The 26,562-nt window shown below is 42.7% G+C and overlaps 2 protein-coding genes across 2 annotated transcripts; both read right to left on the bottom strand.

Annotated features, from left to right (window-relative positions):
• Positions 1-766: 766 nt before the first annotated feature.
• On the bottom strand, positions 767-6,204 carry LOC133134968 (fibrous sheath-interacting protein 2-like). The gene is made up of 8 exons (XM_061251679.1): positions 6,110-6,204; positions 4,974-5,135; positions 3,787-3,876; positions 3,462-3,601; positions 3,053-3,107; positions 2,571-2,690; positions 1,540-1,742; positions 767-782 (listed from the first exon to the last, which is right to left on the bottom strand). The coding sequence occupies exons 1-8, from the start codon at positions 6,161-6,163 to the stop codon at positions 767-769; spliced, it is 840 nt and encodes a 279-aa protein (XP_061107663.1). The 5' UTR covers positions 6,164-6,204.
• A 6,224-nt stretch (positions 6,205-12,428) lies between these two features.
• LOC133135031 (carcinoembryonic antigen-related cell adhesion molecule 6-like) lies at positions 12,429-25,128 on the bottom strand. The gene is made up of 10 exons (XM_061251804.1): positions 25,011-25,128; positions 17,662-17,775; positions 16,613-16,663; positions 15,590-15,847; positions 14,295-14,394; positions 13,986-14,008; positions 13,806-13,876; positions 13,344-13,386; positions 13,188-13,239; positions 12,429-13,027 (listed from the first exon to the last, which is right to left on the bottom strand). Exons 1-10 carry the CDS (start codon positions 25,126-25,128, stop codon positions 13,021-13,023), a joined length of 837 nt encoding a protein of 278 aa, XP_061107788.1. The 3' UTR covers positions 12,429-13,020.
• Between the last annotated feature and the right edge of the window lie 1,434 nt (positions 25,129-26,562).

Genomic DNA, 26,562 nt, shown 5'->3' on the forward strand with positions numbered 1-26,562 from the left:
AGCGTATATTTTAATTAGTCCCGTACTGTTTCTATATGCATGGGAGGATGCCCAAGATATTTATTAGGTCATTCAGCACAAGATAATCATCCCCTCCTTGGCAGGAGAAGGCATGGCTTGCATAACAAGTCCCACAGCTAGCCAGCAAGAGCTTACCCTCTTGGACAGGACGGCTCAGTTTAAAATTAACCCAGTCCAATTTTTATTATAGCCAGGCTAATTATATGGATGGAGATTACAGAGTGCCTGTTTTTCACAGCTTGCGCATTATTGGTTTAATTCAGATGTTGCTAAGCCAGGCTTTTGCTGATCTGCTAGCATGCTAAATTCAGGGTGTATGTTTACTGTTATGAGCAACCAGCACAAAACCCTCTGTTGAGATTAATAATAATAACAATAATAATGAGACTGCAATATTAGATCATTCAAAACTATATGCTGGAAAGCAACATGCTAAAAACCTGGCTGCCCTCCCTCTGACCCCATCCTGGTCACTGACTTATGACATTCATGCAAATACTGCACTGCTTTCATAGAACTTGATTAGGGTCTTGTGCTTTCTTGACTGGCTTAATGCCATTGCACACAAGTTTTACATAATCTAAAAATGTATGATCCTGGAGTTTTGCTCAGATAACACAGAGATGTCAGAGAAGCAGTAAATCATGCATCATTTGGGCATCATTCATTTTTTTTCATTTTTTATTACTCTTTAGCATTTATATACAAAAGAAGAAAAAAAGTTGAAGCTGTAAGTTTGTGCTCTTCAGTTGTTCCCAGACCTGCAGTGAGAAAAAAGCCCATGAATCAGAGCGAGATCTGGAGAGAGTACAACTGCCTCGGCATGTGCGATGCTGTCAGGGTTATGTTGGCTGTCAGTAACAGCTTCAAACAAACAGTAACAGCACGATGTTAAGAGTACGCCTGATAATGACAATGCACCATGTATGCACCAGAGAGGCCATGCATTTTAAACACTGTCGATGCTTAAAATGAAATGAGAACAGAAAATTCAGGAAGTAATCATAGTCTTATTCTCTTCTTTGTTTTAAATTCATTATTCTTACCAACCAAACTCCCCATGAGTTTGGAGAGTTCATTCATTCATTATCCAAACTCCCCACAAGCAAGAGAGTTAATTCATTCATTATCCTAACCCGCTTATCCTGAACAGGGTCGCAGGGGGCTGGAGCCTATCCCAGCATACATTGGGCGAAAGGCACAAATACACCCTAGACAGGTCGCCAGTCCATCACAGGGCACACACACCATTCACTCACACAAGGGCAATTTAGACTATCCAATCAGCCTAACCTGCATGTCTTTGGACTGTGGGAGGAAACCGGAGTACCCGGAGGAAACCCACACAGAGAGGCCCCGGCTGACGGGGATTCAAACCCAGGACCTCCTTGCTGCGAGGCGGCAGTGCTACCCACTGCACCATCCGTGCCAGCGGAATCGCGAGTTATACCTCAGAAATAAAATGCACGCAGAGCAAACTGCTCAGTATGAAAACTCATTTTGGAATTCCCCGCTTACCGATACGCCCATTGCTTTCTGGGCTTGGCTACAGGACTGGCTGCAGCTTGCGTGATCTCAGTAGCTGACGGTTCTCCCACAGCCTTCTGTTGAGTGGGCTTGTTTTTGATCAGCTCTTGCTTTGCCACATCCTCTGAGGTTTTTATATTTTCCAGCAGCTTCTTGTTCTGGTTGGCGCTTTTGCGTACCAGCATTGCGATTTTCTGCAAGGGGGCAGAATGGAATGTGTGGTCAGATCTGCTGCAGCATACAGTTATTATGCGTGAAATGTACACCGATCAGCCACAACATTAATACCACATGCTTAAACCAGTTTTTTCATGACTAAAAATGCTTTAAACTGTATAAACACCTAATATTTAATTCTATGATATGTTTACATATTTAAGCAAATAATCATAAGTCAATTGCATTCAAAAGTTTGAACTGAAATGGAAATCTTGTAAGCTCATTTGGGGGGGAGGTGCATTGTTTTGTTATTTAAATATCTTGGTGCGTACTGGTGTTCACGATTACGTCTGTCTTAACAGGTGCTCCAGGGCCTGTAGAGTTTTTCACACTTAATATTTTATTTAAATAAAGACCACCCGCCATATTTAACCTCCTAAGACCCGCACTCTTTTTTGGTATGCATTTTTAATTTCTCTTTGCTATTTGGGCTTATTGGGACCTGATAAGTATAAAAACTAAGCATCATCTTTTGACATGATGTCGTTTTTGAGAAAAATGTCCACATATGTGGACTCTCGGTCTTAAGAATGAAGTATTATGGTTGTACAGCCCAAAATGTGGAGTCCACGCATGTGTACGCCAGGTCTTAGGAGGTTAAAAATGCATGGGATCTATTCCGACATAAATTTCACCACATGCAGTACCATGTAATTCCAACGGAGGGAGTGAGGGTGAAACTGATGTAGGATTAGATGCGGATGATTGTGGCTGATCGGTGTGTCCATATTGTGGGCATCACCATGGGACTAACATGGGGACAGGAAGTGGATGACACTGAGCAGCTGACATTATAAGGGCACCTTCTGTGTTCTCCTTTCCTGGGCCTCTTTAAGGAGCCTCTCCCTGTTCCACTCATGCCGGACTTCATTCTCGATCCTCCTGAGCCGTGCACGCTCCTCCGCCTTCCAGTTCAGCAGGTTCTGGGGACCCACAGTTTAGGAAAATTACTTAATTAATTAGTAATGAATTAATTACGGCATACATCGTTTGATCAAAACAGGGGCTAGGAATTTGCGTGCGTTAGAATGGTCCAGCAATCAAGTGCTCATTCATTACTTGTGTGCTGGACTGTTACACGTGAGCACGGATTGATTGTTGTGGAGGAAGCTGGCATTTCTACACGCTGCAAAGTGTTGTTTTCTGTTTTTTCAGTGTGCACGATTTGAGGTTAGAAATGTTAAATATTATCATTAAATTGCATTCATAATAATAATAATTTCAGAATTTGATGACAGTGGGGTGATATATGTGCATGCAACTTAAATTTCTGAATATTCCTTACCATCTCCTTGAAATATTCTTGCTCTCTTTCTGGCAGCCTCTTAGTCATTTTCCCCCTTTATATATTAAAAAACAATTTAGATATTTTCATATTCAAGTGTAAATGATTTCTCTCACATTTAAGGCAACATGTCACCCGCTAACATGTATCCTGTAGGTTGTTTGGCTTGGATACTCAGAAACACGCTGCTGAGTTAGAGCTTTTTCAAGGCATTGAAACAACAGGTAGCTAAGGGCCAATACTAATCGAGTCATCAAGCCGTAGATCTTCAGGCGCGGAGCTGAGTGAGACCCCTGCTGAGCAAAGGAGCAGCTCGGCCCTTCTTTACTGCACCTCAGGTTTTAAGTCCAAATGAGTGAGTCTGTACAGATCTAGTTTCTCCTTATCGGTAGAAGAGTATTCTTATTACCAGTCCGAATTGGCCTGGAGCTGCTGCCGCAGGCCCTGCACCTCCTCCTCCAGTAGAATCTCCCTCATCTCGGAAAGGGTGACGTCGCTGGGAACCCGCCCCTCCTCCTGGCACATGAGGAACTTCCGCAGCTGGTCCCTCTGCACAGAAACACAGCCGGCTTCCAGTCTCCCGTCAGCGCAACATGGCATTAGCAGGAAGGGCAACGCAGCTCTGAATTTGAGTGCAGCGCAGTGGACTCAAGCTCGGCCGCCCTGTGTACGCTGTCTCTAAAGACCCCCCCCGATATACATCATGATATTAATGCTAATGAACAGTTTCCCACCTGTATCTCATTCATGGTTTGGTCCGAGGCACGCTTGAGGGTTTCAAGGTACATCTGATGTAATCTGTACTCCTTTAGAGTGCATGTCACCTGGTAACAAATAATAAGAGAATTATGAAGTGTAATAGGGGCAGCACGGATGGTGCAGTGGGTAGCACTGCCGCCTCACAGCAAGGAGGTCCTGGGTTTGAATCCCCGTCGGCCTCTCTGTGTGGAGTTTGCATGTTCTCCCCGTGTTTGCGTGGGTTTCCTCCAGGTACTCCGGTTTCCTCCCACAGTCCAAAGACATGCAGGCTGTCTGTTAGGCTGATTGGAGAGTCTAAATTGCCCGTGGGTATGAGTGTATGAGTGTGTGAGTGAATGGTGTGTGCCCTGCGATGGACTGGCGACCTGTCCAGGGTGTATTCCTGCCTTTCGCCCAATGTATGCTGGGATAGGCTCCAGCCCCCCCTGCGACCCTGTTCAGAATAAGCGGGTTAGGATCATAATGAATGAATGAATAAAGAGTAATAGGCAACAAGGTATTGCTGCACATCAACATGGTGCAGGCAAATGTGTAAGATATGTAAAAATGTCTCTAGCATTGGCTTTACAGTTCCTGCTTATTCCTTCTTAAAATCTCAGTCACATTCAAACCACATCCTACCAAAGGCAGAAAGAGACTTTCATATTATGGCTACAAAATCACATTGGTTGTCCATTATTTATGTGAATAGGAGGCCTTGTTTTGAAGATCAAATGATATCAAGTATCAAAAAATACGAGTAGTAAAACGTATTAGATGTGGAAAATCCAGCTTCAGAAAGTAAAAATCTTCTGTAGTGTCTTGTTCCGGGATTTGCCAATTACCACAATTCTTCATCCAGGAGGTAGAACTGATTTGACTTTCCACCTCTGGACACAACATGTAAATTATTTCAATTACACCACTTACTGTGATCTTTCCCTTGTAGCTTCCGTCAGAGACAATTATGTTCAAAGGTATTTGGTGTGCAACACCAGAATCAGTTTTTCTCACAGCTGTAGACTGCCGACTACTGTGACCAAACTCATCAAAATGCAAGGGCCAGACAGGGCACAGAATATTCCTGCCTTAAAAATGACTTTTATGACTCAAATTAGGCCAGCGTGAAAGGCAGCTGAACGTAGTCATAATTCAGCCGTCATATTCTCGTTTACTGTCTTACCTCGTTGTCTTCTGTAATGAAGTCATCCTTCTGTAACCTGCTTCGCACATCCTTCCGCTGAAAGTACTTGCGAGTGTGCACATCGTGCAGCATGTTGTAGCTGGGCTGCATCATGTGAATGTTTGGGTCGGTGAGGTGGAATTCATTTGATAAACTATAAATCTGTGTGCGGGGGAAATGAAATGATTCCAGGTCAATCCAGAGCTCACATTACATTTTTTTTTATTTGCCCCCCCCCCCATACCCACCCACCGTCTTCTCGTTGGTATATTGCCGTTGTTAATGTGACCTTTCCTAATTTCAGTTGGCTAATCAATTACTCTGGATTTGCTGTTGAGGTTGGCTAATCACAGGCAGAGCAGGTTCCTATGTTTGCAGGCCGTCCTATGTCCTAGGGCGGCCTGTAGCGTAGTGGTTAAGGTACATGACTGGGACAGACAAGGTCGGGGGTTCAAATCCCGGTGTAGCCACAATAAGATCCACACAGCCGTTGGGCCCCTGAGCAAGGCCCTTAACCCTTAACCCTGAGGCTTGTCTCCTGCTTAGTCCAATCAACTGTACGTCACTCTGGATAAGAGCATCTGCCAAATGCCAATAATGCAACGTAATGTAATGAAAGGAAAGGGGCTTGGATAGGAGGCATAATGTCTAAGGGGTGATGCACACACTGTGTTTTGCACTGCACATAACATTGTTCTATAATTACTTGAACTGCACAAAAATGAAGACAGTGACATCTCAGTGTCAAAAATATAGGGAAATATAATTCAGTCCACAAACCATAAAGTTGATGAAAATATCCTTATGTGGCTAAGACATTAATTATTGGATCTACCTTTATTTCATTTTAAAAAATAACGGCATAATGTTTGATTCCAAAGATGATTGACAAGCAGTTTTATTCCCCCCACTATTACAAAGAAATGCAGTATGGTGTAAATACAAAGGAAAGGTGCAGACAAATGCAATCATAATCTTTTGTATGATTACATTTTACTCAAGTCTATCTGATCCACCCGAATAAGTGGAAAACTCTATTAGTAATATTTTTCTGAAATATGGCCAAATGTATGTTAATGGAAATGCAGATACCATGTTAACCCCTTCCAATATACGACGGCCTATCAAATACTTACCGACTCGCCAAGTCTGGCTCTGAAGACCTTCGTCTTAGACCTATTTTGGATCATATTGCGTCTCGCACTAGGTCCTTGTGGTTAGATGTTTGGCACTTTTTTCCCGCAGCAAGTTTGTTTTGCATAGAATGCACGTTATATAATGCTCCTCGCGTCACAAGGGAAGACAATGATGCTGTCATAAGCGATCGAAGTGTTATTTTCAACCTTCTATTCAGCAGTCCGTTTTCTGAAATTAAAAGTGCCAAACATCTAACGTATTTCTAAAACGCCAGTTAGGCTTTTATTAACTAAACGGATCACTAAACACCGAAAACAATGTGCTACAAACAGCATCTGAACTAATAACCACAACACACCACTAGAGGGGACCAAACGCCTTCTAAAGGAACAACGAGATAAGGCGGAATATTCGACTTTATCTACAGCCTACGTATGAGCTCCGTTGAGTTTTTTATGTCAACTTGACATTCTACTGTACTCGAAAAAATATAAAATTCGATAATCATAGTGAATAATCATAAGACCAACCTTTTAAAAACTACGTGTGAAATCAGATTTTATTTTTCCATACATGTACAATAATTACGTCAGTTGAAATGCATACATGTCAAATCAAGTACTTTTAGGTTTGATGCCTATTCACTGTAATTGTGTCAGTTGTTTTTCTTGTTGCCGTACAAATTATTATGAATATTAAGCGATAAAAGTGATATTTCGTGCATGACGTCATAACGGAAGGCAGTAAGGATGTCCATTTCCTCATAATGGTCCAGGTCAAGCACTCAGTTATTAAAAGGTATTACTGGTGGTAATAGGAAATAGTTAGTGTATGTACGCTAGCTTATCATATAAGCACTAAGATAACTAAATCCTTTTAACGAAGGAGAGTTCTGTTTACATATTACCATATTTTAATTTTCCATTTCATAGGAGAGTACACTTCTGGAGACTGTGATAACATCGTAAACAGTTGTAATTTATAGGTTATTGAGTAGGAGTTTGCTCCCAGGAATTTCAGTCCGATAACAAAAATGACTAATTTGAAATAAAGACGATGTAAATCATAAAACCACAGCCGATAAGTAATGGAATGATCATTTTACACTGAATACAGAACCCCCCACAGGCTGATGAAACAGAGGATCTGAATCTCAAACACCTGAATCTCAAACACCGCAAACTCCCGTACAAATGACAGCGCTGCAGGGCAGAAAGAACGGTTGCTGACATTAACTTTTCCCACAGACGTCACGGCTTTAGGAATGGTAATTGTAGTTTGAGTAATTCAAGGAAAACGTACCCTGCGCCATCAAAGATTTCACCACCTCACTGGGAATATTGCAGATTTATAGGGATGATACAGCCATAATAAATACAGGGGTCATAAATGATTAGTAAGTCCCTGCCCAGTTATAAACAAAGACCAGCTGTAAGTACACAGAGTATTCAAAGTTCCAAAAAAAAGAAAAGAAATTGCACTTATGATGACTATATGTTTAGAACAGCACTTCATATGTATTTTCCTAGTTATGGATGTGATGCTTTGACTTGTGGAAGAGCCTATGGACTTAGTACAGAGTACAGAGAGTATTCAAAGTTATATCCGTCCACCACCACAATAACAACTGTAAAAGGAAAACCACCCTAACTTGGATCACACTAGACCACTAATGCCAACTAACTTCACCTTTTCCCAATGCCATTTACTGTTGTGAATGCTTTACATTTTCAATTTGTTTTCATAAAATACACCATGTACGCTATTCCTTTGTCAAACGGCTCTGTTTTACTGACTGGGCGTTTGATTGGCTGATGTCGCACGTGTGAGCATAAACTGGTCACCTGCCACACGACTGTCAGCCTCCATCATCATTCTCTCTGCGGGTGTCCTTTCTCTTTCTTCCTCCGTCCTCCGTTTCACCACATCTATGCTCTGTCTCAGTTTTTTTATTTCTTCCGTCTTCAACACCATCGATGATTTCTCTTGTCTCCTGCTCCTTTCGTTCTTTCACCACCTCCACCTTTAACCGTTACAACATTTATAAACAGTTAATGGATGACACAATATTACTTTATTTTCTAAATCATTATTTTTATTAAGCAACCATTCTTCCGCCAGATAATGTAGTCCGCAGAACACCAATTAATGGTTGCTGGGCAATAGAAAACAGCTGCTAGCAACAAATTGGTATCGTTAATGTTACTTTCTCGTGGCCGCATCTAGTTAGCTGTTCAATTGGCTTTATTCACGTTTATTTGGATGCTGTTCCATTTGCTTAGGCTAGGGTGAAATGCCTCCTGTCTCGGTTCTCCTTTTAACTGCTGGGCCTGGGGTAACGTTGACATCAGTAACGGCCAGTACCGTATGTCACTCCAGCGTTTTCTGTCCCTGACATTGAGTCTCCAGTAGCTTTGAAGCGAGCTTTCACATTTATGACCACTGACTGACATTATCTCTCTCGCTTCGAGCCTCGCATCCGATAATGTTTGCACCATGGTACTGTGGAGACAGTGGTTGCTATAGATTTCAGTCAAAATAACGGACGGAGTGATATCGTTTGCAAACAGGCTGGTTGATTTACTTCTACTGTATGGGACTTACAGTCACGGCGAAACAGCGGTCTCAGCCAATCAGCTTCCAGGATCGAAACGAACCGTTTTACAAATGTAAACGCGGTGTCACGTTTCATGTTTCAGACAACGGTCTTGACTCTTGCGCTGCCATCGACCCAGAACCTGCCTACCTGCATGGTGTACCGATTACGAGACTGCCTTCTCCCTCGGTACTGTACTTTGGTTTTGGCTGGATTTTACATGTATGAACATTGCTTGTTTTTGACTACGCTCACTGGACATTCCCTGAATAAAGCCCTGATGGGACTTTATTTCACCCCTTTTGTCTGAGTCGTGCATTTTGGGTCCAACCCCCCACGCACCCGTGTGTGTGTGTGTGTGTAGTCTGTTAGTAGGCTTCTGATTACATTACATTACATTACATTATTGGCATTTGGCAGACGCTCTTATCCAGAGCGACGTACAACAAAGTGCATACCCATAACCAGGGATAAGTTCGCTGAAAGACCCTAGAGGGAAGTACAATTTCAACTGCTACCTGTACAACAAAGATAAGGACGAGGGCCCCTTTTTTTTTTTTTTTTTTTTGAGAACAAACAAACCAACAAACAGAGCAAAAGTGACCAAAGTTAACTATCCAAACACTGCTTACCTAGCCAACTAAAAATTCCGATACACAAAGCCACAGTCAAAGAGACAACAATTAAGGTTCACAGGGAGGTAGGGAGGGATGGGGAGAGGTGCTGCTTGAAGAGGTGTGTCTTCAGCTTGTGTTTGAAGGTGGGGAGAGGTTCTACAGTTCTGACCTCAACGGGGAGTTCGTTCCACCACCGTGGAGCCAGAACAGACAGCAGTCGTGAGCGTGAGGTGGAGGTTCGGAGAGGGGGAGGTGCCAAGCGGCCTGTGGAGGCTGAACGAAGAGGTCTGGCAGGGGTGTAGGGTCTGATGATTTTTTGTAGATAAGCTGGGGAAGATCCCTTAACTGCTTGGAAGGCTAGCACCAATGTTTTGAATTTGATGCGAGCCATGACAGGCAGCCAGTGGAGGGTAGTAAGCAGGGGGGTGACGTGCGAGTATTTGGGAAGGTTGAAGACCAGACGAGCTGCTGCATTCTGGATAAGTTGGAGGGGTCTGATGGCGGATGCTGGGAGGCCAGCCAAGAGGGAATTGCAGTAGTCCAGGCGGCACAGAACCATCGCTTGGATCAGGAGCTGGGTCGAGTAGGGGGTGAGAAAGGGGCGGATTCTCCGTATGTTGTATAGGAAGAACCTGCAAGACCGGGTCACAGCCACAATGTTCTCGGAAAGGGACAGTCTGCTGTCCATCACCACGCCGAGGTTCCTTGCACTGGGTGACGGCGTGAGTGTGGTATCCCCGAGGGAAATGGAGAGATCCAGATGGGGAGAGGTATTAGCAGGGATGAATATCATTTCAGTCTTGCCTGGGTTGAGCTTTAGATGGTGGTTGTCCATCCAGCTCTGGATGTCCCTCAGGCAAGCAGAGAAACGGGCAGAAACCTGCGTATCAGACGGCGGGAACGAGACGAAGAGTTGGGTGTCGTCCGCGAAGCAGTGATAGGATAGCCCATGTGCAGTGATCACAGGGCCAAGAGAGCGAGTGTAAAGAGAAAAAAGAAGCGGGCCTAGGACTGAGCCCTGGGGAACTCCTGTGGCGAGGGGCCGAGGTGTCGATACCGAACCAGCCCAGGCAACCTGGAAGGAGCGACCAGAGAGGTAGGACTCAATCCAGTCCAGGGCTGTGCCACAGATGCCCGTTGCTGACAGGGCAGACAGGAGGATGGAGTGATCCACAGTGTCGAAGGCAGCAGAGAGATCTAGAAGAATGAGGACAGAGGAGAGGGAGGCTGCTCGTGCGGCATGGAGTGACTCACTGACGGAGAGGAGCGCAGTCTCTGTCGAGTGGCCCGATCTGAAGCCAGACTGATGGGGGTCTAGCAGGTTGTTGTTAGAAAAGAAAGAAGAAAGTTGAGTAGAAGCGGCTCGTTCTATAGTTTTAGAAAGGAAAGGGAGAAGAGATACCGGGCGGTAGTTCTGGATGATGGAGGGATCCAGAGTAGGCTTTTTTAGCAGCGGAGTGATGTGGGCCCTCTTGGAAGATGCCGGAAAACAGCCGGAAGACAGGGAGGAGTTGACAAGGGAGGTGAGAAATGGGAGAATGTCAGGTGTGATAGTTTGGAGAAGAGAAGAGGTGATAGGGTCAAGGGCACAGGTTGTGGGGCGGTGGGAGAGCAGGAGTTGAGAAACATCAGAGACTGTAAGGGGGGAGAAAGTGGAAAAGGAAGGGATGGGCCTAGAGGGGAAGGGCACAGTGAGGGGGGCGGTGGTTGTAAAGGATCTGCGGATGACTGTGACCTTCTCATCGAAGAAATCAGCAAAGTCATCAGCAGCGAAGGAGGACTGAGGAGGAGGAGCCGGTGCGTTGAGGAGAGAGGAGAAAATAGAGAAAAGTTTCCGGGGGTTAGAACCGGAGTTCTGAATTTGTGTTTGATAGTATTTAGCTTTGGCGGCAGTGACAGCGGAAGAGAATGCCACCAGGAGAGACTGGTAAGTTGTGAGGTCTGAAGCGTCTCTGGATTTCCCCCACTTCCTCTCCGCTGCGCGGAGGCTGGCCCTGGAGGTACGGAGGGTGTCAGATATCCAAGGGGACGGGGGGATGTGCGAGGCTGATTAAGTTTCATTTCTTGGTTAACCAACTAACCAACTTTTTTGCCAACTTTTGTCTACCCAATAATATTGACTATTTTAGAAGGCTAATTGAGTTTGTGGCAGAAATAATTAATACTGCATATCTAAAATGCTCTCTCGCGTTCAAACATGGTAATTAATGTAGGTACATATTGCAATATGATTCTAAGTTTGAATGTAGATGTAACAGGCCTATTGCAGACACGTACATCCGCTCAGAACCTATCTGCCACCGACAGAGTCATGCGTCAATAGCGTGTCGATTTGTTGAACTACTAGCACGGCTACAGCGTCATAAGCTACACTTCCACTTCCATTTCCATAGCGTGAAAGATGGGCCGTAGTAAACGGTCAAAAGTGTGGCTTCATTTTGAGGGAAAATGACAACCAGGCAAAATGCAGAGAAAAGACAACAGAGTGAGAATGAGGAAGAAGGAGAGCACAGTGAGTAAGAGGAGGCGCATGTAAATATGATTAAAATCGCTGAAATTTTATTTGATAAGGTCTTAATGATTATAGATTTCAGGGATTTAATTTATTTTTGTTCTCTATGTTTAACCATCTCATTTTTTACTTTTGTGGATATTCCTTGAATTCACTTTGTGGAAATCCATCCATCCATCCATCCATCCATTATCTTAATCTGCTTATCCTGAACACCCTGGACAGGTCGCCAGTCCATGGCAGGGCACACACACCATTCACTCACATACTCATACCTATGGGCAATTTAGACTCTCCAATCAGCCTAACCTGCATGTCAAGGGGAGAACATGCAAACTCCGCACAGAGAGGCCCCGGCCGACAGGGATTCGAACCTAGGACCTCCTTGCTGTGAGGCAACAGTGCTACTCACTGCACCATCCGTGGCGCCCTTTGTGGAAATAGTTAAGTTTATTTATTGTTATTGTATGTACAGAGGCAGTTCTAGTTTTTTCTCGACTCAGGTGGCCAAGTGGGGTCCAAGGGTTGCCTGGGGGTGACAACCATGACTCCTGGCTTTGCGCACACAAAACATTTTGGTGGTTATTTATTTTTATTATTTTTATATGTTGTTTTATGTGCGAAAAACAACAACAAAACACTATTCATTACTCGTCTACTAAATCTAAACATAAATGAAGAGGCTATAGGCTACCGATAAGGCAATGTACAGGATGACATTTAACGATGACAAATGCCTGTCACACTGGCTATTTTAGCCCACAGCCCACTGAAGAGCCCCAAAATTGCACCAATTATGACTAATCTGAATTAAATAGTATATCATACATGACATCATATATTGTTATCATAAGACAATTATAAACCGATTGACTGACCAAACAGGCAATAACGCGCAAATCAGATTGCTGCTCCAGACAGGTGCACTTTTGATGCACATTTGGAAGGCAGCAAAACGGGAAAAATGTGTCTTGGTAAAAATGGTGTCTTGGTAAATGCAGATGGACTATGTGCGAGGTGGCACTGGAGTGGCCAATCAGATTTTAGGAGTGGCACTATTTGCTTTACCATATTAGAATTGGAACCCCGGAACCATTAAGAATCAGAACAGATAGGCAGAACCGGAACCGGAATTGCTGAAATCCAAATGATACCAAGCCCTACACAGGTCTGCCCTGCCATTCTTCAATGACTGAAAGAGAGAGAGAGAGAGAAACAGGAAGGGAGAAAAGAGGTTGTGTGAGTTTCACCATGACTTATGCGCAACAACAGAATTAAATGTACAGTTAAAATAGTATATCACAAACTTTGGACAACAAAGAATACTTATAACAAGTTATTTTTAAGCCAACCTCTTCATGGTGCAGTAGGTAGCACTGTCTTTGAATTGCAATTCCTGATAATCTAGAAGCAAGAAGGACAAAAATGATGCTATAGTAGCTAGAAAATTCAATTTTAAATCTTACAATTACAAGTCTTAACATGGTCCAAGATGAACAGGGTCTTACCATCTCTGTTTTCTGAAGCTACAGACCTGGGATCAATTGAGTCCTAGAACACAACAGCAAAGGAACAATGAGATCTTTTCTGCCCAAAATGTGATAGTGACCAGAAAGGAACTGTACAGTGTAATTACAAATATTCAAGTCAAATATACCAAGTTGTGCTGAGAGTACAAGACATCAACGTACAGTTGATTAGAATAAGCAGGGGACAATCCACCCCTGGAGCAATGCAGGGTTAAAGGCCTTGCTCAAGGGCCCAACGGCTGTGCAGATATTATTGTGGCTGGATTAGAACCATCAACCTTGCGTGTCCCAGTCATTTACCTTAACCACTACACTACAGGCCGCCTTATACCTGTTGCATAATGAGCCATCAGAGACAGACAGGACACAAAATGTCCGCACAGTGTGCTGTGGGAAGGGAGCAACTCCAGCTCAATAAAATCTGACTCCACAGTCTCTCACCTCAGCCAGGTTTTCATACACAATGGGTCCACCCAACTCTTTGGTATTTTCATACACAACAGCCTGTGCATCTGAAATACAGAACCGATGTAATGTATTATGAGTGCCCATAATTCAAGTGATCATACATTTGTAGGCAAAATGTTCATTGTAAGGTACAGTATATGTAGGTTTATTCACCTTGGTTGCATGGGATGTCCCTCCTGTAGAAACACAAGGAGACACACATTACATTTGAACAGTGAGAGTGTTGTGTGTTTCATAACTGATGCAAAATGATATATTAGCATTAGTGACACACTCAATTACTGACACAGAGGTGCAATAGACTGCATTCATAAACAGTGGTTGACAATTAATGCAATATTTTTGCAACAATTCTTCTCTTGGCATAATGCACGTAATATGTATTCAATGTAACATCAACATGAAACAAAAATGAAAACATAATTATGGTTTGTTTGAATAAGGGCGAACTGGAGTGTTTACCTCTTTTTCTTCTTCTTGCAGACAAAAGCCCCTCCAGCCAGTGCTACACATGCCAGAGCGCCAAACGTACCCCCAAGTATTGCCCCTAATGGGGTGGGTACTGCAGAAACACAGAGCGTAGCCACAGAACGCTGGTTAAAACAGTGCTGTGCACATGGTGAGAGAAACCTGCTCTCTGGAACACTGAGTCTGAGAGAGACCTGCTCTCTGGAACACTGAGTCTGAGAGAAACCTGCTCTCTGGAACATGAGTCTGAGAGAAACCTGCTCTCTGGAACATGAGTCTGAGAGAAACCTGCTCTCTGGGACACTGAGTCTGAGAGAAACCTGCTCTCTGGAACACTGAGTCTGAGAGAGACCTGCTCTCTGGAACACTGAGTCTGAGAGAAACCTGCTCTCTGGAACACTGAGTCTGAGAGAAACCTGCTCTCTGGAACACTGAGTCTGAGAGAAACCTGCTCTCTGGAGCACTGAGTCTGAGAGAAACCTGCTCTCTGGAGAACGCTTCTGACCTGCTCTCTGGAACACTCAAAAGTTTTTTGTTGTCTAGCTTGTGCTGTACACATGCTAGCAGGGTGCTCATTTCAGCATGTACACAGCTCATCCAGTGTAATCAACAGCTTCTCCATGCTCCTTCAGTTGTGCATAGATCGACACCATCCATAATAGCACCTCATTACACACATATAGTTATTAATCGATTTTAAATCAGATTAAATGCATTTCAGAATGTTATTATTATTCAGTGAGCAGATGTTCTTTCCCAGAGGGATCCCTAGGTATGCATACACATCCATACAACATAAGAAACATACTGAACAATTTCCACTACTGTGTTAATAACAATTAGAGTCATTGTGATTACACCATTGGCATTTGGCAGACGCTCTTATCCAGAGCGACGTACAGTCGATTAGACTAAGCAGGAGACAATCCTGCCCTGGAGCAATGCAGGGTTAAGGGCCTTGCTCAAGGGCCCAACGGCTGTGGAGATCTTATTGTGGCTCCACCGGGATTAGAACCGCTGACCGCGCGTGTCCCAGTCATTTACCGTAACCACTATGCTACAGGCCGCCCTGTGTTAATATCATTGTGTTAATATCATTAAGGCAAATAGACAAGCATTGAATTGTAATTCCCGATATGGCTGTATGACACCAGTAGGACAGGATGGGATGCTCTACTCTTGTATGGCAACACAACTCTACAGTCATGGTCCACTACTACACCACATTAATGCTTACACTTACTATGATATATGCATATATGTCGCATTTCAGCTTTGAAACATCTCACCTGTAACAGTCAACAGATGTGGAGCAGAGGAAATACTTAAACCAGTCACAGAATTCGTAGCCAGACAGGTGTAAGTCCCACCGTGATCAATGGTGGCATTCGCAATAGTGTACTCCTCTGTTAGGACACCAGTCTCTTTCCCGTTAAAGGTCCAGGTGAATGTTGCAGGAGATATTGATGATGCAGAACAGGTCAGCACCACTCTGTTGCCCACTTCTATCTCTCTGTGTCCCTGTATGAAAACGTCCACTGGTCCATCTGTAACCCACAGCCCAGCCCAGTTAAGAGTGAAGCACACTGCAGTGAACACAGTCACTAATGAATTTGGTTAGTGGAGCTATAACTTGCACACTTGCACAGTCAAAGCTATCACATAATGTAACTGTTTCTGTAGTTTTTAAATGTGCAAAACACAGAAATAAAACACACTTTTGTGTTTAGAAATGAATACAGGCCAGGCTTCCCTCTACTCACAATTGACAGTTAGGTAGTAGCTCACAGTGTCTGTGCTCACAGGGTTGGTAAGTCTGCATTGGTAGTGCCCATTATCAGAGCCTTGTACAGGGTCTATAGACACAGAGCTGTTGTCATCGGAGAAGGTGATTCTGTTGCTAGGAGACAGTGAGTGTCCATCCTTCAGCCACTTTGTGGAGATGAGGGTTCCAGCAGCTGCCTCTGGAACACTGAGTCTGAGAGATACCTGCTCTCAGGAACACTGAGTCTGAGAGATACCTGCTCTCTGGAACACTGAGTCTGAGAGAAACCTGCTCTCTGGAACACTGAGTCTGAGCGATACCTGCTCTCTGGAACACTGAGTCTGAGAGAAACCTGCTCTCTGGAACACTGAGTCTGAGAGATACCTGCTCTCTGGAACACGCTTCTGACCTGCTCTCTGGAACACTTAAAAGTTTTTTGTGATCTAGCTTGTGCTGTACACATGCTAGCAGGGTGCTCATTTCAGCATGTACACAGCTCAGCCAGTGTAATCAACAGCTTCTGAATGCTGGCTGGTAGAGCCTTTACCTGTTATCAGCACTCCAGTGGGAACTGTGGTCTTGACACCGGATATCTTCTCTGCATTGGAGAGAGAACATGATTCCACACATTTAAATTTCAATCACCTCAAACAAGGAGAAGGTAATAGTTGCATTGAGCAAAATTCAACACCAAAGTGTGTGTGATATCTTAAAATAAACCATTGCATGATATAAATAAATATAAATAAGTATTTTTTTTGCCACTGCTCTCTGAAATGCTGATTCTGAGAAACCTGCTCTCTGGAACATGGAGTCTGTGAGAAACCTGCTCTCTGGAGCACTTAGTCTGAGAGAAACCTGCTCTCTGGAACACTGAGTCTGAGAAACCTGCTCTCTGGAACACTTAGTCTGAGAGAAACCTGCTCTATGGAACATGGAGTCTGTGAGAATCCTATTCCATGGAACGCTGACTCTGAGAGAAACCTGCTCTCTGGAACACTGTCTGAGAGATTTCATGATTTAAATGCACCGAGTTTCTCTCCTACCTGTTCCCAGTGAACTGTTTTAATCCTTTGTTCTGCTAAAGGTTATTTGCCAAACATATTTGCACTGCCGTAAAATAAAAGTAATTATTCAAGGACACTATTTTGCTTTACAGGGGGACCTCTTGCCTGATTCAGTTACCAATCAACAGTGTACTCTTATGACAGAGCATGGTCCCTTGATAAAAAAAAGCTGGAGTCTGTCTGAAAACAGGTCCAAGCACCCTTGTTCATTCCATCACAATCTCATCCTACTCGTAGTCACTTTTACAGTAATGGGCGGATCATTCTAGTTGGACAAACTCCATCCAGTGATTATAGAGTATCTGAGACCACATTGCTGCCATACTTAGTACTCACCGTACACTTACAGTCTAGTTTCCCCTTGCAGTGATTCAGCGTTACTTGTTGTCAGGGTCACAGAATAATCTCCCGAGTCTCTCAGTGTCAGCTCTCTGAGCTCCAGAGAACCAGTGACATCGTTCACACTCACTCTGCCCTTGTACCAAAGCCCTGGTCTAGTGACAGTAGGGAGAAAGGCAATTACACTTACTTATTGTTAGTAATTCTGGTCCTGCTGGGCTGACTGTTGTTGTGAATGTTGCACTTCCTCCTCCTTCTTCAATGAGAGGTCCCGGTGGTGGAACCTTCAGACCAGAAGAGCACCCTGAGGGAAACAAGGGAAATGTTCCTGTAAATATTTCTCCCAGCATAGTTCAAGTATGAACATACATGAGTGTTTTTTGAGTTTTGATTAGTTTTGATAGTGTTGCGTGGGTTAGGAACTTCGCAGATTAACACAATGCTTTGGTTGCAGCTAGCCGTCCGTTATCTGTTGGGTAATTCGTCGCGATTTAGCTGTGTCCCCTGATTTCGGTAGGTGGGCTATATTTTTATAGTTGTAATTACTTGACATTTATCGACAGTAATGTTATTTTCTTCTAATTCATTTATTAAGATGCGTCTGTTTGCGGAGTCTTCTCCGAAACACGGAAGTAACAACTCGCGCAACTTAGAATTCCATGGATTGTTTGGTAATGTACCGTTTTGCTGTATGTATATTCTGATTGGATTTTAATTATAAAATACCAGATTAACAGTGACTTTCTTCACTTTGTAGGTGCAATAGTCACTGCTGTTTTGCCTCGCTGTTTTATTTGAAGTTCGTTTGGTTGCGTTTATCAGGCGGGCTGTTGAGTACGTTCGCTAGTGTCCCGCATTGCACGGCTATAGACTAGTTGTTGGCCGGACGACCTAAGGTGCGCCGCGGCTGGTGCGCGTGGTGTGTAGTCTGTATTAGACCGCCGTGCCTGGAGTCGTCTTGGTGTGGCTTCTTAGAGGCGCACTTGTACTTTTCTATTTTCTTTATTTTCTTTATTTTCATGTATTGAAGCAACTGGTATAGGTAGGCTGTAGTTAGGTTATTTCTTGGACTTTTAGGACTTGTCTCTTGTTGTATGGTGGGCTCGGTGCTGATTGGTGGCGGGGTTAGTCAATAGGGGTACCCTCCTCACGTGTTAGTGTGTAAGTGTTAATGGCACCTGAATCACATATAGTATCACCTTGTTTGTAGTAAGGCTTGCTGTGAGAGAGCACTGGGTTGTAACTACACATTGGGAGCCCTGAAGGTGAGTATGCCCCATCCCATCAGCGTCGTCACCCACCATCCTTAAGCTTTACATCAGTCTATTTTATTCCTATTTATTCTGGTAAAATTGACATTCAAAATAAATATATTTTTTATACGAATATGAGCTTTTGTCTTAACCTCATTATTGCCTTCCAGCAGAATTGATTTAATAAAGTAATTGTATTTAACTTAGACCACGTCTCTGTCTTATTATCAAACTGTAAAGGGGGCCTCTGTTATATTGTGTGACTGGGCGTACTTTAGGTTGAACCTTACATCTATGCACCCGGTTACACATACAATCATGTAGATAGAGGTCAGGAGCTTCATTTAATGTTCACATCAACTGTCAGAAGTGACTTTAACCTTGGAATGATTGTTGTTGGCAGACAGGGTGGTTAGAGTATCTCAGAAACGACTGATCTCCTGGGATTTTCACGCACACTAGTCTCTTGAGTTTGCAAAGAATGGTGCAAAAAACAAACAAAAACAAAATCCAGTGAGCAGCACTTCTGCAGACAGAAACGGCTTGTTCATGAGAAACAGAAGCTGACAGGAAGGTGACAGTAACGCAACTATCCACACATTACAACATTGGTATGCAGAAGAGCATCTCTGAACACACAATGCATCATAACTTTAAGTGGATAGGCTTCAGCAGTAGAAATTCTGTATGACTTCAGCTCATCAAAGAACCAACTATGGGCATGTTATTGTGACGACTAAAAACGAATCGCATTACGTTTCCAATGGTGTGTGTAGGCTTGCGTAAAACAACACAGCATGTGTAAGGAAACTGTTGCATTTGCACACTGAGATTGTTGCGGTTTGGCAAAAACAGTTCTTGAGATTTGTATGTCTGTTGCGATGCTTCTTCTAGATGACTTTCTTTTTTAATGCCAAAATTTTTTTGTCTGCAGTCAGGACCCTGTCTTCAGTGAATGGGCATGTCTACCTCTAATTAATCTAGAATTATGACACCAAGTAATAGTCGTCATAGCCTTTTGTAAGAATTCTCCCTCTAACAGAGTAATGTCTGTAACAGTAATTGAATTAAAATAATTTTACTTCCCCTTTTTTCTCAGTGTTAATGTTATGGTAGTTGTCCCAGATATGGTTGGCATTTATCATATCATAGCATTTCAAGAAAGAGCTATAAACATACGCAGTAAACATAGTACAGTAAGAATAATTAGTATCACTGTTGATTGAGTTAAAAAATGTCTGACCTGTGAGTAGGGCTAGAATGCCTGTGGTCAGCGCTACAACTTCCATCATGCTCAGCATGAAGCTGCTGCAGATATCTGAAGAGGTTTAATCTGACGCAGGGAAGTAAATATGCCGATGTATTATCCATGAAATGGGGAACTATGGGCTCTGCTTCCTACAACGTTTACCCAATGTCTTCAAATTAAAGCTGGCAGTCTCCAGTTTAATGGTTTCATTTCAAATCCGTATAAGGCCAAGACAAGGCCAAGACAAGAAAAATGTGTCACTGTGCAAATACAGACTGCATTGTATACTGACAATTTACTGACTTGAGGTTATACTGACAATTGTTAAGGAAAAATGCCCTTTTTTACATTTCACAGGTGAGCATCGTCTGATTTGAATCAGACATTGTAAGACTCTTATACACACTTTTTCAGAAGGGGGGCTTTACCAAAACAAAAAGACGTGAAGCTGGCCATGAACATTTATTAGTATTTTATCTGAATACCCCTTGTTGACCTTGCTGTAAGACCAGCATGTGCTAGCTACCCCCTTCTAGGAGAAGCAGAGACATTAAGGTCAAAGGCTGTCTGCTGGGAGAGAGACAGAGACATACTTAATTCAGAAAGTGGTCAAATAGTAATAAGGATTAAAAATAGAAGGTTATCACATGATTGTCTTTATGTTAACACACATTGTCAATGAAGAATCAATTAAGAAAATTACCGTTGCACAATATACTGACAATCAAAGTTTGAAAAATGAAAAAAGGAAAATACTATTTTAATTTTTCTGGGCCTGGTTGAAACGATACCAACAAATACATGCTTCTTAAGGAAACCATTATATCCTTATATTTCCTAACTTATATTTCCTAACTGTTATACTGTAGCAATTGTGAAAGACTTCATTAGCAAGATGGTCATGGTTATTTGTCTGGTGGTCTTGTGTTCTATTCAGCACCATCCAGAAGAACTAAATATATTCTTGAATTGACTGAGTTTGAAATCAAGAAAAGCAATGGGCTTCTCCGGTATCTCAGAAGAAACTGAGAGATGCAGCTCTAGGACTAGATGGAATTTTTTTGTGGGAAAGAATTGCTTGTTTGCTTGCATTGCATTGCAGAGATTATACCTCTGAGTAAGGCCCCACCTTACATCCAGACTGCTCCCTACACCCCAGCAAGACAACTCAGCTCTTTTGACGCCTTGTGGTCCCCTCATTACGAGCACCAGGTGGTCAGGCTGCACGTTCACGCCTGCTCTCTGTTCTGGTTCCTCAGTGGTGAAATTACCTGCCTACCACTGTCAGACCACCAGAATCCCTCCCCAAATTTCAACGCAGAGAGAAAACGCACCTTTTCAGACTGTACCTTAGACCTCCCTCCTGATTTACCCCACCCCATCCAATATCCCTTTTCTATACCCTTATAAAAATCTGCACTTACTGTACTATTACTATTTTCTTTGTCCATCCATCCATCCATTACCTGAACCCACTTATCCTGAACAGGGTTGCAGGGGGGCTGGAGCCTATCCCAGCATACATTGAGCAGAAGGCAGGAATACACCCTGGACAGGTTGCCAGTCCATCGCAGGGCACACACCATTCACTCTTACACTCATCCCCACGGGGAACAATCATGCAAACTCCACACAGAGAGGCCCTGGCCACCTGGGATTCGAACCCAGGATCTCCTTGTTGTGAGGCGGCTTCGCTACCCACTGCACCATCCGTGCCGCCCCCCAACATGGGGGCGACAGGGCTCAGGCCCTAAGAGACAGTCATCTGGCAGTTGGAGGGTTGCCGGTTCGATCCCCCGCACGGGCTGTGTTGAAGTGTCCCTGAGCAAGACACCTAACCCCCAAATACTCCTGATGAGCTTGTTGGTGCCTTTGATCCACATAATTGTATCCATCCATCCATCCATTATCTTAACCCGCTTATCCTGAACAGGGTCGCAGGGGGGCTGGAAACTATCCCAGCATACATTGGGCGAAAGGCAGGAATACACCCTGGACAGGTCGCCAGTCCATCGCAGGGCACACACATCATTCACTCACACACTCACACCTTTAGACTCTCAAATCAGCCTAACCTGCATGTCTTTGGACTGTGGGAGGAAACCGGAGTTCCCGGAGAAAACCCACGCAGACACGGGGAGAACATGCAAACTCCACATAATTGTATGCATGACATTATTTTACAGTGATAGTTCACTTTCTGTGGTTTTTTATATTATTTTTGGTTTTGTGTATATTTTAATTAGTCCCATACTGTTTCTATATGCACGGGAGGATGCCCAAGATATTTATTAGGTCATTCAGCCGAAGATAATCATCCCCTCCTTGGCAGGAGAAGGCATGGCTTACATAACAAGTCCCACAGCTTGCCAGTGGCATCTCAGTGTCAAAAATATAGGGAAATATAATTCAGTCCACAAACTAGAAAGTTGATGAAAATATCCTTATGTGGCTAAGACATTAATTATTGGATCTACCTTTATTTCATTTTTAAAAATAACGGCATGTTTGATTCCAAAGATGATTGACAAGCAGTTTTATTCCCCCCACTATTACAAAGAAATGCAGTATGGTGTAAATACAAAGAAAAAGTGCAGACAAATGCAATCATAATCTTTTGTATGATTACATTTTACTCAAGTCTGTCTGATCCACCCGAATAAGTGGAAAACTCTATTCGTAATATTTTTCTGAAATATGGCCAAATGTATGTTAATGGAAATGCAGATACCATGTTGACCCCTTCCAATTTACGAATGCCTATTAAATACTCGCTAAATCTGGCTCTGAAGACCTTCGCCTTAGACCTATTTTGGATCATATTGCGTCTCGCACTAGGTCCTTGTGGTTAGATGTTTGGTACTTTTTTCCCGCATGCAAGTTTGTTTTGCATAGAATTCACGTTATATAATGCTCCTCGCGTCACAAGGGAAGACTATGATGCTGTCATAAGTGATCAAAGTGTTATTTTCAAACTTCTATTCAGCAGTCCGTTTTCTGAAATTATTGAAAATCGTATTTCTAAAACGCCAGTTAGGCTTTAATTCACGAAACGGATCACTAAACCCCGAAAACAATGTGCTACAAACAGCATCTGAACTAATAAACACAACACACCACTAGAGGGGACCAAACGCCTTCTAAATGAGCAACGAGATAAGGCGGAATATTTTACTTTATCTGCAGCCTACGTATGAGCTCCGTTGAGTTTTTTTACGTCAAAATTTGTGAAACGTGACATTTTACTGTACTCGAAAAAATATAAAATTGGATAATCATAGTGAATGTCATAAGACCAACCTTTTAAAAACTACAATGTGAAATCTGATTTTATTTTTCCATACAATAATTATGTCAGTTGAAATGCATACATGTCAAATCAAGTACTTTTAGGTTTGATGCCTATTCACTGTAATTGTGTCAGTTGTTTTTCTTGTTGCCGTACAAATTATCATGAATATTAAGCGATAAAAGTGATATTTCGTGCATGACGTCATAACGGAAGGCAGTAAGGATGTCCATTTCCTCATAATGGTCCAGGTCAAGCACTCAGTTATTAAAAGGTATTACTGGTGGTAATAGGAAATAGTTAGTGTATGTACACTAGCTTATCAAATAAGCACTATAAGATAACTAAATCCTTTTAATGAAGGAGAACAAAGTTCTGTTTGCGTATTACCATATTTGAATTTTCCACTTCATAGGAGAGTACACTTCTGGAGACTAGACTGTGATAACATATCGTAAACAGTTGTAATTCATAGGTTATTGAGTATGAGTTTGCTCCCAGGAATTTCAGTCCGATAACAAAAATGACTCATTTGAAATAAAGATGATGTAAATCATAATACCACAGCCCATAAGTAATGGAATGATCATTTTACACTGAATACAGAACCCCCTACAGGCTGATGAAACAGAGGATCTGAATCTCAAACACCTGAATCTCAAACACCGCAAACTCCCGTACAAATGACAGCGCTGCAGGGCAGAAAGAACGGTTGCTGACATTAACTTGTCCCACAGACGTCATGGCTTTAGGAATGGTAATTGTAGTTTGAGTAATTCAAGGAAGTCGAAACCTGCGCCATCAAAGATTTCACCACCTCACTGGGAATGTTGCAGACTTATAGGGATGATACAGCCATGATAAATACAGGGGTCATAAATGATTAGTAAGTCCCTGCCCAGTCATAAACAAAGACCAGCTGCTACCAGTGGGACTTTAGCATGGTGTTACTGTATTGTGGAGTCCATGCTTTCTTAGTTATCATTTTACAGGGGGATCTTCATGGTCTAGGCAATATAAAATAGTCTATGCATAGAAATACAGACAGAAGAGTAGGCAGTGTGAGCGAGCGCTTGTACAGTACGTGACATTAGCTCAGGAGGTAAGAGCGACTGACTGTTTCCCCCACCCTGCGTGTGTTGATTGATTGGCTGATTAAATATTTGCATTAACAAGCTGGTGTACAGGTCTACCTAATAGAATGCTCACTGGGAGTGTAAATAAAGTCCATTTACCATATTCACTACTATAAAATAAGGGAGCACTAAGTTACTGAAGTGTGAATGAGAGCAGGACAGTGGAGAAGGAACTGCATTTGTGTGCGCATGTGTGTATGCATAGGCCTATATTCATATTTATTGTGTCAATAATAATTTGATCCAAACAGCCAGGTGGTGGGTACTGGTCAATCTATCTAGTAAATATTATTTATTTATTATGATGGCAGTTTTGAACTCCATGCACAGAAGTAAGTTCACAGAGAGTATTCAAAGTTATATCCGTCCACCACCACAATAAAAGGCAAACCTTTTATTGTAAAAGGCAAACCACCCTAACTTGGATCACACTAGACCATTAATGCCAACTAACTTCACCTTTTCCCAATGCCATTTACTGTTGTGTATGCTTTACATTTTCAATTTGTTTTCATAAAATACACCATGTACGCTATTCCATTGTCAAACGGCTGTTTTACTGACTGGGCGTTTGATTGGCTGATGTCGCACGTGTGAGCATAAACTGGTCACCTGCCACACGATTGTCAGCCTCCATCATCATTCTCTCTGCGGCTGTCCTTTCTCTTTCTTCCTCTGTCCTCCGTTTCACCACATCTATGTTCTGTCTCAGTTTTTTTATTTCTTCCATCTTCAACACCATCGATGATTTCTCTCGTATCCTGCTCCTTTCGTTCTTTCACCACCTCCACCTTTAACCGTGACTGTATTCCCCCATACAAGAGCCTCAGGAGCTTTTTATAAAACGGTTACAACATTTATAAACAGTTAATGGATGACACAATATTACTTAATTTTCGAAAAAATCATTCAGCAACCATTCTTCCGCCAGATAACGTAGTCCGCAGAACACAATTAATGGTTGCTGGGCAATAGAAAACAGCTGCTAGCAACAAATTGGTATCGTTAATGTTACTTTCTCGTGGCCGCATCTAGTTAGCTGTTCAATTGGCTTTATTTACGTTTATTCGGATGCTGTCCCATTTGTTCAGGCTAGGGTGAAATGCCTCCTGTCTCGGTTCTCCTTTTAACTGCTGGGCCTGGGGTAACGTTGACATCAGTGACGGCCAGTACAGTATGTCACTCCAGCGTTTTCTGTCCCTGACATTGAGTCTCCAATAGCTTCGAAGCGAGCTTTCACATTTATGACCACTGGCTGACATTATCTCTCTCACTTCGAGCCTCGCATCCGATAAAGTCTGCAACATGGTACTGTGGAGACAGTGGCTGCTATAGATTTCAGTCAAAAGTGATATCGTTTGCAAACAGGCTGGTTGATTTACTTTTACTGTATATGGGACTTACAGTCACGGTGAAACAGCGGTCTCGGCAAATCAGTTTCCAGGATCGAAACGAACCGTTTTACAAGGATAATCGAGTTCGTGGCAGAAATAATTAATACTGCATATCTAAAATGTTCTCTCTCGCGTTCAAACATGGCAATTAATGTAGGTACGTATTGCAATATGATTCTAAGTTTGAATGTAGATGTAACCGGTCTATTGCAGACACGTACGTCCGCTCAGAACCTATCTGCCACCGACAGAGTCATGCGTCAATAGCGTGTCGATTTGTTGAACCACGAGCACGGCTACAGCGTCATAAGCTACACTTCCACTCTCATTTCCATAGCGTGAAAAATGGGCCACAGTAAACGGTCAAAACTGTGGCTTCATTTTGAAGGAAATTGACAACCAGGCAAAATGCAGAGAAAAGACAACAGAGTGAGAATGAGGAAGGAGAGCACAGTGAGTAAGAGGAGGTTAAAATTTGAAATTATATTTGATAAGGTCTTAATGATTATAGATTTCAGGGATTCAATTTATTTTTGTTCTCTATGTGTCTCATTCAAAAAAATTTTTTTTAACTTTTGTGGATATTTCTTCAATTCACTTTGTGGAAATAGTTAAGTTTATTTATTGTTATTGTATGTACAGGAGCAGTTCTAGTTTTTTCTTTACTCAGGTGGCCAAGTGGGGTCCAAGGGTTGCCTGGGGGTGACAACAATAACTCTTTGTGCACACAAAACATTTTGGTGGTTATTTATTTTTATAATTTTTATATG

Source organism: Conger conger, chromosome 1 (genome assembly GCF_963514075.1).
Source record: "Conger conger chromosome 1, fConCon1.1, whole genome shotgun sequence".
Lineage (NCBI taxonomy): Eukaryota > Metazoa > Chordata > Actinopteri > Anguilliformes > Congridae > Conger > Conger conger.

Bases quoted from the DNA above. Each gene is read 5' to 3' on its own strand.
- LOC133134968 (XM_061251679.1), bottom strand. From the start codon at position 6,163: ATGATCCAAAATAGGTCTAAGACGAAGGTCTTCAGAGCCAGACTTGGC. The intron at 3,877-4,973 runs GTAAGACAGTAA...ATTTGTTACCAG, and splicing joins TCATTACAGAAGACAACGAG to GTGACATGCACTCTAAAGGA. The intron at 3,602-3,786 runs GTGGGAAACTGT...GTTTCTGTGCAG, and splicing joins AAACCATGAATGAGATACAG to AGGGACCAGCTGCGGAAGTT.
- LOC133135031 (XM_061251804.1), bottom strand. From the start codon at position 25,128: ATGGAAGAAATAAAAAAACTGAGACAGAACATAGATGTGGTGAAACGG. The intron at 14,395-15,589 runs GTGAGATGTTTC...GTGTTTCTGCAG, and splicing joins ACATCTGTTGACTGTTACAG to TACCCACCCCATTAGGGGCA. The intron at 13,240-13,343 runs GTAAGACCCTGT...TCTTGCTTCTAG, and splicing joins AGCTTCAGAAAACAGAGATG to ATTATCAGGAATTGCAATTC.